The sequence below is a fragment of the Pinus tabuliformis genome, chromosome 9 (assembly GCF_031772625.1).
Source record: "Pinus tabuliformis cultivar Carrire ecotype Pingquan chromosome 9, CPIR1, whole genome shotgun sequence".
NCBI lineage: Eukaryota > Viridiplantae > Streptophyta > Pinopsida > Pinales > Pinaceae > Pinus > Pinus tabuliformis.
The window spans coordinates 758,842,772-758,852,696 of record NC_142307.1 but is presented as its reverse complement, the minus strand read 5'-3'; the positions used below and the strand labels follow the sequence as shown (position 1 = coordinate 758,852,696).

General features: G+C 34.6%; 1 protein-coding gene across 1 annotated transcript; it reads right to left on the bottom strand.

Moving 5' to 3' along the window:
- Window positions 1-6,855: 6,855 nt before the first annotated feature.
- On the bottom strand, window positions 6,856-9,466 carry LOC149150936 (uncharacterized protein C24B11.05-like). The gene is made up of 8 exons (XM_089442989.1): window positions 9,403-9,466; window positions 9,245-9,310; window positions 8,808-8,905; window positions 8,067-8,104; window positions 7,797-7,884; window positions 7,439-7,684; window positions 7,115-7,180; window positions 6,856-7,014 (listed from the first exon to the last, which is right to left on the bottom strand). Exons 1-8 carry the CDS (start codon window positions 9,464-9,466, stop codon window positions 6,856-6,858), a joined length of 825 nt encoding a protein of 274 aa, XP_089299115.1.
- Window positions 9,467-9,925: the final 459 nt, after the last annotated feature.

Sequence of the window (9,925 nt, the reverse complement as noted above, 5' to 3'; positions counted from 1 at the left end):
GTTTTTTTTTTTGTTTTTGCTTGGGTTTCTATAACCCATTTTTTATCAAAGACTTTTGAGTAGATTTGATCGTATTTTTTTTTCATTTTTGTTGTATAAAGTGGAGAGAGTTCATTTTGGATTGAGTTGAGGTATTTTTTTTGTTAAATTGTCAAAAATTCAATGTGTTGTGTCATCATGTCATGTATGTATTTTTATTTTTTATTTTTTTTATTTTTGTAACTTGTAATTCTTATTGTGTTATAGGTTCAACTTCAATGTTAAAACTTCATCTTACATTAAAACTCAAGAGTTCAACCAAATTACAAACATGCCAAGGAAATTGGACCCTCTGTGGGAATTTGGTGAACCTGATGGAGGGTTTGATAGATTGAACTTGTCTTGCAAGTTGTGTGGGCAGCATATGTCAGGGGAGGTTTATAGATTGAAGTATCACATTGCAAAAATACCTGGACATGATGTAGGGCCTTACAAAAATACAAATGCGGAAATCATCCAAAGAGCCATGAGATCATTGGAAGAATTAGAGCAAGAGAGAGTGGCCAAAGCAGAAGTGAAGAAGTAACTAACAGGGAGGGTGTTAGGCTCAGGTGAATAAGGAAGTGGCACTGGCTCTACTTCAACATCAATGTCTACAACCAACCCTGTAGTTGCCTCATCATTTTTTGTTCCTAGAATCATCCCTGGTTCACAACCATCTATCACTTCAATGCTTAAAAAAACTGAGAAAGAACAAGCTGACAAGTTGTTGGGCAAATTTCTCCTTTGGAGTGATATTCCTTTCAGCGTTGCAAGGAAAAATCCATTTTTCCAACCTGTTTTCGATGCTATTGCAACTCTTGGCCCAAACAGGATGCACTGTGATGTCAGATGGTTGGATAGACCAAAAGGGGAGAACCCTTAGAAACTTCTTGGTTAGTTGTCCCAAGGGGACAATGTTTATGAAATCTGTTGATGCATATTCACATATCAAAGATGCAAAAACTTTATGTCATTTTTTGGATGTGTTTATTTTGGAGGTGGGTGCAGAACATGTTGTCCAATTCATAATAGACAATGCTGCAAATTATGTTGCTACTGGAAGGATGCTTACGGAGAGACACCATGTGCTGCACATTGTATTGATGCGATGTTGGAGGACATAGGAAAAAATTCATTTGTCAAAGATATTGTTGACTCATAAAAAGAATTACAAAATTTATATATAATCATACATCTGTGCTTAGCTTAATAAGAAAATTCACCAACAACAAGGAGTTGGTATGCCCTTCCATTACATGGTTTGCCACCAGTTTCATATCTCTTCAATCCCTATTGAATTCTATGTGGGATGTGAAGAGAATGTTTCTTTCAGAGGAGTGGCATGCTTTGACAATGAGTTGCAAATGAGAGGGAGAAGCCGTATGTAGATTAGTTTCATACCAGGAAGACTTCTGAACAAGAGTGCAGGAGGTATGCACCGTTACTTAACCTTTGGTAAAGGTTCTTCAATTAGTTGATGGTGAGAAGCCTACAATGGATCATTTGTATGAGGCCATGGATAGGGCCAAAGAATCCATTTGGGCCTACTATGATGATAAGGGAGATAAGGGGTTTTAGAAACAACTCCTCCTATGGGAAGTGATTGATGAGTAATGGAAAAACACACTCCATCATCCCATTCATGCTGGAGGTATCTACCTGAACCCCGCATTTTCTTACCCATGTGGATTCATACTTGATGATGAGATCATGGATGGATTCTTACCCTGTGTTTAGAGGATGGTGCGATCTCCAACAGAACGTGCAAAAATATCCAAAGAAATGGAGATATACAGGATGGCAAGTGGCGCATTTGGCTTTGAGATGGCTATGACTGATAGGACAACTAAAATGCCAGGCATTTTTTAGTTTGTTTCAAATTTCATTGTCTCTTCAAGTTCATAACTTCATACTTTGCTTCAACTTTCAAATTTCATTTTTTTTCTTATGTTTATTTAAAATTTTATTTGTAATTTTGTTGTAGATGCATGATAGAGAATCTATGGTGCCAGGGTACCCCATCTATAAAAGCTTGCCATTCAAATCCTTAGCCAAACATGTAGCTCCTTAGGATGCGAGCGCAACTGGAGTGTATTTGAAAAAATACACAACAAGAAGCGCAATTAAAACTTAAAATATTGAAAATTTCCATTAATTTTTTGAATTCATTAAACAATATTTCTTTTTATAATTATTATTTTATGATCTCTGTACAGGTTGGAGTCCCACTGACTTAATGACATGGTTTACGTCTACTACAATCTTCGATTGTGGTTAAGGCAACTTGATATGGAGGCCATCTCATTGGATGGGATTGACACCACTATTACATGGAGGGTTGAAGCCGAGAGGCCTCTCATGGAGTCTACCAGTGATTGGTTAGAGCAGGAGGTAGTGGAAGGCATAGAGGGGGTGGGGGAGGAGGAGGAGGTGACACCACCTACTCGGGCTACCCCTGCCACTAGTAGAGGACATGGTATAGCTCCTCTAACTCCTACTTCTTCAGGTTCTAGAGCACATCAGATTCCACTACCAACTCTACCAGCATCTACATCTAGAGGGAAAGGGAAAACTATTGCATTTCCTCACAAGAGGGGTAGAGGAAATCAGTAGTATTAGAATTTAGTTATTTGGTTCATTTCATTGTATAGGACATTATGACTCATGATATGAGATACATTATTATACTTTTTTGTTGATATTTTGAGGCTGAGTTGGGTCTCAGGAGTTAGGACTTACTATTTAGGACATGATTCACTGTTATGTGTGATGTAGAACTAGAAATGATATTACACATCTTATATATTAGTTCTTTTATCATATTTATGTGTCAATGTATTTATTTTATGTTGTAGATGCTTTAGATATTAAAAAAATTGAAATAAATGAATATTTTTGTATTTTACGTTTTTTTTCCCGATTATTTCCCAGTTTTTACAATTTTTTCTGATTTTTTCCCGATTATTTCCCTCACTAATATTATCCCGATAATGATTTTCACAACATTGATTTCAATAGGCATGTTGAATAAAATATTTTAACACCAAACATATAGAGAAGAGAAATTTTAATTCTTTTACATGTGGCATGCAATATTTTTGAAAATGTTAATAAAAAAATTAATTCAATTTGTTTGTGTGTTTGTATATGTAGAAAAACATATAACACTTTAAAAAAAATCATAAAAAAATCAAAATACATTATATGAAATGAGTGAAAATAAAAAAAATCTTATAGGTAAAGCATTTTATTAGTGTTTTGAGTTTTGCTTAGAACCAATATAGGTCCATCCTAACTTTAGATTTACCAAATGCCAAGAAAAATCAAATGTTTGATGGTGGAAACATGACCTCAAGTTGTGTGTGTGTAAATGTAGACAAATATGTAACATTTTAAAAGTTGTGTGTGTATATATGTAGACAAATATGTAACATTTTAAAAAATAAAAAAAAAAATTGGTAACAAGTAACATGTGAATCTAGATCTGCCAAGAGCCAAAAGGAATCAAATCTTTGCAGATATAAATATTTCCTCAAGTTATAGACTCAAAAAATATGTTTGCACCTTGAGAGATTTAAAAATAATAAAATAATACTTACACTAGCCTTGGTCTATTTCCTCAAGTTTTAGACTCAAAAAAGAGGTTTGCACCTTGAGAGATTTAAAAATAATAAATAATACTTACACTAGCCTAGGTCCACCATGATCAGAGGGATCAAATTTCTCAAAGTGAAAACCTCTTTTTCTAGTGCAAAATACCATGGTTTGATTTCAAAAACCTAACTTGGCCTACTCATGTTTACCTTAACTACCTAACAAAAACTAATAAAATTTATCAAATATAAAAATAATAATGTAGAATTTTTATTACTTTAATCTAAAGTTATTTTAATCTAAATGCAGTGTGGTTATTTTTATTTAATAACGACAAAAAATTCAATGTTATCTATATAGCATATTTCAAATTTCACTCTAATTTTACATCAACTTTATATATAAAAAGATAAAATTATCCAAAATAAGGAAAAAAAAAATTACTTTTTAGTATGAAGGAGGTATGTAATTATTTCACTTATTAATATAGAGCTAACAAAGAACATGTAAAAATAATATCAGTAATATTATTCTTACACACACAAAAAAGAAATTAGTGTTAATCATACATAGTGTATTTTAATGTCCATATTGTATAACATAATTTTATATCAGCTAAAAATAGAGTAATTTAAATTAAAAATTTGTTATATTTCCACTTTTCCATTACAAGGGAGATTCTTAGTTTATTTCAGTTTTAATATAGCCTTGATATATAATATTTTAGCCAGCCTAGATCCATCTTAACCCCGGATCTATTAAGCAGAGGGATCCAATCTCTTGAGGTGCAAACATCTTCTTTTAGTGTAAAACTTGAGAAAAGGTTTGCAACTCAAGAGATTTGATCTCTCCCTCTAGCCACTTGATAGATCCAAGGTTAAGATGGATCTAGGCTGGTTATATAAAACTATATAATATATATATTTTTATCTATGTCTCTTTTTCTTATTAGCTCTCTCTATCTCACCCCCAAACATACACTCTCTATTTCCTTATCTATCTCTCTCTCCCCACTTCCCTCCCTCCATTTTCTTCTCTTCCTCTCTCTCGCTCACTCTCTCCATTGCTTGCTTCTCACACCCTCTATCTCTCCACCTTTCTCCCTCTATGTCTTTCTTCTTTGCTCCCTATCTCTCCGCCTACAACTCCATTTCTATCTCCTTCTCTCTCTTGAGCCCTCTCTCTCCCTTTATCTCCCAGCTCCCTCTGTCTCTCCCCCCATCACTCTTTCTCTCTTCCCTCCAACTCTATCACTATCACCTTCCTTCTCCCCCCATCTCTGTGTCTCCCCCTATCTCTCTTCCCTCCTCTCCTCTCTCCCTCACTCTCTCTCCAACTCTCCTTTGTTCCTTCTTCCCTCCCTCTCCCCCTCAACACACACACACTCTCTCTCTCTCTCTCTCTCTCTCTCTCACCTTTGTCACTATCTCCCTTCCTCCCCAAACTCTCCCTTCACTTTTCTTGTTGTCATCACTTTGATCCTTAATTAATATGGATCTAATTTGGTTCTTACTAATATGTTTTATATTATATAAATTCCACATCTCTAAGTATGAAAGTATTCTCATTGTCAATTTTATTAAAACTTTAATTTAACTTATCTGGGATTATTTTTGGTAGTCATGAGGATAGAGGATTTAGATAGATCCCAAAATTAGTTATAACATTTTTCCGTTAGCTTCAATTAAAAAAAATGTTATAAAATTAAATTCAATTAGAGTATTTTTATTGTGAAATAAGTTATGGTTTTTGGCCAAGTGGTATTGACAAGTCATGGTATTGTAACAAAGCCTATTTACAAGTTACTAATATCCATGGTAAAGTGGGGGTGAATATACATGGTTCTTGTCATATGGTTGAAAAATATTTTGATTGTGAAATAAATTATGATTTTTTGGCACATGGTATTGATAAGCCATGGTATTTGCCATACTATTATAATGAATCATATTCCCAAGTTCATAATATCAATGGCAAAGTGGGGGTGAATCTCCATGATTAAGAATCTTATCATCTTGTTATAAAATATTTTGATTGTGAAATAATTTATGTTTTTTGGGCATGTGGTATTGATAAGCTGTTGTATTGATCCATGGTATTGTAACAAAGTCCATTTACAAGTTAATAATATCTATGGTAAAGTGGGGGTGAATATCCATGGTTAATAATATTTTCATATTGTTCTAAAATATTTTGATTGTGAAATAAGGTTTGTTTTGGGCATGTGGTATTGGTAAGCCATAGTATTGGCCCTTGGTATTATAACAAAGTCTAATTAAATTACAAGTTAATAATATCCACATTAAAATGGGGGTAAATATCCATGCTTTGTTATAAAATATTTTAGTTGTGAAATAAGTTATGGTTTTTCGGCATGTCGTATTGATAAGCCATGGTATTGTAACAAATCATATTCAAAAAATCAAAATATAACAAATTGATTTTATTATTTTTATTACTTTAACTTTTTATTATTAATTGAACCAACATTTAGATGTTTGCCCTCATTGCACTCATCACCAATATCACTTTCAATTTTTTTATTTTTTTCTTCTATTTTTTAATTAAGTTGACATTTAAATTGTTTACATACTCACATTATATCTACACATCGACTCTATATACTTGGTTGTAGAGCACCTCTGTGGCTGTAGAGCACCTCTCAACAAAAAAATAACGTAGGTCATAAATCAAATATTTAAATATTTATATTGAATAAAAAAAATTAAATGTTAATTCAAAATCTGAAAAAAATATTCATAATAAAATAATTGGATGTGTGTGAAAGATTATATCATATGAAAACAAATACAATGTTTCAAAGTATATATATATATATATATATAAAAACTAACCAGACACACAGCAACAAACCGACACAGGATTGTAACTAATGAATAACCTTATTAACCTAACGATTACGAGTGTTTAAGTTTGTTCCTCGTCATGTTGGTAAAAGCAGAAAGGTGGAAAATTAAGATAGCATCGCATCTCATCATAATGGAAAAGATATTGTTCCAAATAAGCATATTATTCATGGATTTGATCACAAACTGTTTGGAATAGATATTACACCATCCCGTAAAGGATTCAGCAGGTCACATCCCCAGTTTAGCAAGATTAGAGACAATGGGATTTTCTTTTGTCAAGAGGCAAAATTCCAGATTACAGAGAATAAGAGTTTCCTTTATAAGTAGAGGCAAACGCTGTAGTTCCACATTCCCTCATTCAGACTATAGCTTATTCAATGACAACATTTTCAATAGTTTCCTTTGAACGTACATCATTTTTGGAGCTCTCTGGGTCATCTTCTTCCCATATCTCTGGAAGGGCTTCTCTAATGTTGTGAATGCATTCAAGTGCAAAATCTGCTCCCTCTGTTCGGACCGAAGTGCCCACCTATTGACAGTGAAAGTCAATGTTAAAATTAGATGAAGATTCGACCAATGATACACTTTTCGAAAACCATCATATCACTTACAGAATATTATGGTCTTACCAATACAGTATGGAGGCCTGCACGCTTTCCTGCTGCTATATTGCGGCGACTGTCATCAAAGAAAATCTGCAGGGAAACATAATAGATTTAGACGCAACTCTTGCAATAAACACTGCTGAAATGATACCCTCCCACTCGGGCCAAAGCAGCGATGGTACATCTACTTGGTTGTGTACCAAGGGCGATTCCTTATAAACTTTCTATGGTACCTGGATGTGTTAATCGCAATGTAATCTATATTGCTTTCTAATGTATTAGATGATTCATTTTCATCAGAAATTGATAGCTGAAGGAAAATGGGCATCAAAAATTTTATCGCCATACCGTTTTTTGTGGATCAGCATTTGCAAGGCGAATAGCCTGATCCATGGCCTCTTTTGAGGGCTTGCAAATTATGGGTGTCTTCGAGATTGTAGAGTTGTCAGTGGACACACCCCCTTCATTATTGCTTTCACTAACTTTTGAAGAAGGATTAAGTGTCTCAAAGCATATTATGCCTTCAAAGCAATCTTGCAACCCCAGCCCCTTAAGGACCTTTGCAGCATGTACTTTGTCACCGTTTGTAAATACCTGTATTACATAACATATAGTTGCAAAAGAGTTAATCAACATGCTTATAAATTTCCCAAATAAAGCCTAGGACTTCATCATATAGAATTTGAAGGGATCCATATGATCTTACAATTTTCCGCTGAGGCATGCTTAATAACAAATTCTTCAGCACAGGATCTGGTTCAAGATTCTCATATGGCAATCTTCCGTACACAAAACTGTATATGAAATATTTGTTTCAAGTGAGTGAAGCAGGATAGCGTTTAAGGCCAAAAGAAATCAATGGTATCCCAAACAGTCTAAACAATGAAAGTCAAACCAGTCGCATTTTCTCTGGTTTTGTTGAAATATTAGTTAGCTGTAAATTCACCAACCAGAAGATACAAGATTTCTTAGGTACCTGTGGTACTCGTCATAGTCAAATTCATGGCCCATTGCCTGCATAGATCACAAAAATTCGTAAAATATAACTATTGAATTCATGAACATGAAAGTCGAGAAAGAGGATCCCAATTCAGTTGCTATTTCAGTCATGAGGTTGAACATAAGTCCATAATTGACATATATTAGAAATTGATATGTGTAGTAACTGTTAAATAAAGAAATCTAGAACGTCATTATCGGTGTGCCAAGATGAGAGATCCCTGAGGCTTAAACGCTACAGATGAGAAACATGGTTTCGCTATTATAAATTTGCAGAAGTTACCTTGGCAGATTGGTGGCCAGTGGATCAATTTCCTTGGGTTAAATTATAGAAACAACACATGGAGTAATTATGGATAATATATCTCAGATGTTGTGCAGCCACATGAGGAAGCATGATCTTATTGAAAGCAGCTCATAACTCCACTCTTAAGCTACTTGTTAAAACTATTACAGTTCACAGGGTTGCATAATTCGAGTAATTATGGATAATATATCTCAGATGTCGTGCAGTCACATCAGGAAGCATGGTCTTGTTGAAAGCAGCTCATAACTCCACTCTTAAGCTACTTGCTAAAACTATTACAGTTCACAGGGTTGCATAATTCCTCAGCAATCAAGCCATAGAAGGCTCCGAGTGCCAAAAACCAGTAATTTTAACCTTAAAAATTGAAATACAATGCTTAATTACATGAAACAAAAGGGATTGAATGTTTACCCTGAGTCCAGCCATGCTTGTTCCATAAGTTTCAAACAGCATTTTGTTATACTCTCGCACTCTGCTCTCCTCAACTCCGAGCTTTTGAATCATATAATCTGTTGTACAACAAGTAGGCCGTGCACACAATTCAAACCTCTAAAGTTCCCTCAATGCCAAAGAAGAAATCTTATGTGCATTCACAACCCCAGTAGGGGTGGGATGATTCAACTCTTAGAGTTTGCAATAGTGCATTGAATATAGAGAATTCATCCAGTGTATTGAATCTGGGTCTGATCACCTTCAAGTTGCAAAATTGGAGATGCATACAGGGAGCTGATATAATTTGAAAAGAATTAAATAATGCATTTCAGACCTGGGTTCACATTAAAATCTAAACATGTATATTCCAAAAGAATACACTAGGATGAGATATTTTTTCAGAGGTAGAAGATTACCTTGGATGTTCTTGACCGTTGCTGTAGCAAGTCCGGAACTTGAGGGATATAATGTGTCATCCATATCTAAAACAGCATATTGAAATCAGAAATAAATATATACACCAGTAGTTCGATAGCCATTGGAAAACGAAAAACTAAAAAACTGTTATGCTCACCACACAAAATGCAGTCATATTGAGACCTCTGATCTGTCACTCGTCGATTCTCATCCAGCACCATTATCGATCACTCTGCAATACATATACCCAAAAATTCTCAAAACGTTTCACTGGAGTTACGAGTATATGTATACCAGAGGCCACTGGAGCAAATAGGATTTAAAGGTGCCACTAATAGGATTTAAAGAGCAAATAATTAATTACTGTTAAATAATTATTTAAAGCAGGAAGAAGATTATACCCTGCGCTATGAGAGAAATAATCCTAATTGACCTCGGCCATAAAAGCCTTGTAGCGAATATATACTTCTGACGGACAGCGATAGCGAGCGAATATACTTTTGACGGATAGCGATAGCGAGCTGCTGAAGCTTCTGGGGGACTAGATACGCATTACGTTTCAAGTGTTGTCTTCAATAGACTGGACAAGCATCGCCGATCCAATGGAAATGCAACCCGCCATTAAATCTCCTAGATTCATTCCATTAGATCTGCGGTTCATTCCCAGTCTCTTGGATCAC

Bases quoted from the DNA above. Each gene is read 5' to 3' on its own strand.
- LOC149150936 (XM_089442989.1), bottom strand. From the start codon at position 9,466: ATGGTGCTGGATGAGAATCGACGAGTGACAGATCAGAGGTCTCAATAT. The intron at 8,906-9,244 runs GTAATCTTCTAC...GTTGTACAACAG, and splicing joins AACGGTCAAGAACATCCAAG to ATTATATGATTCAAAAGCTC. The intron at 7,015-7,114 runs GTAAGACCATAA...CACTGTCAATAG, and splicing joins CAGGCCTCCATACTGTATTG to GTGGGCACTTCGGTCCGAAC.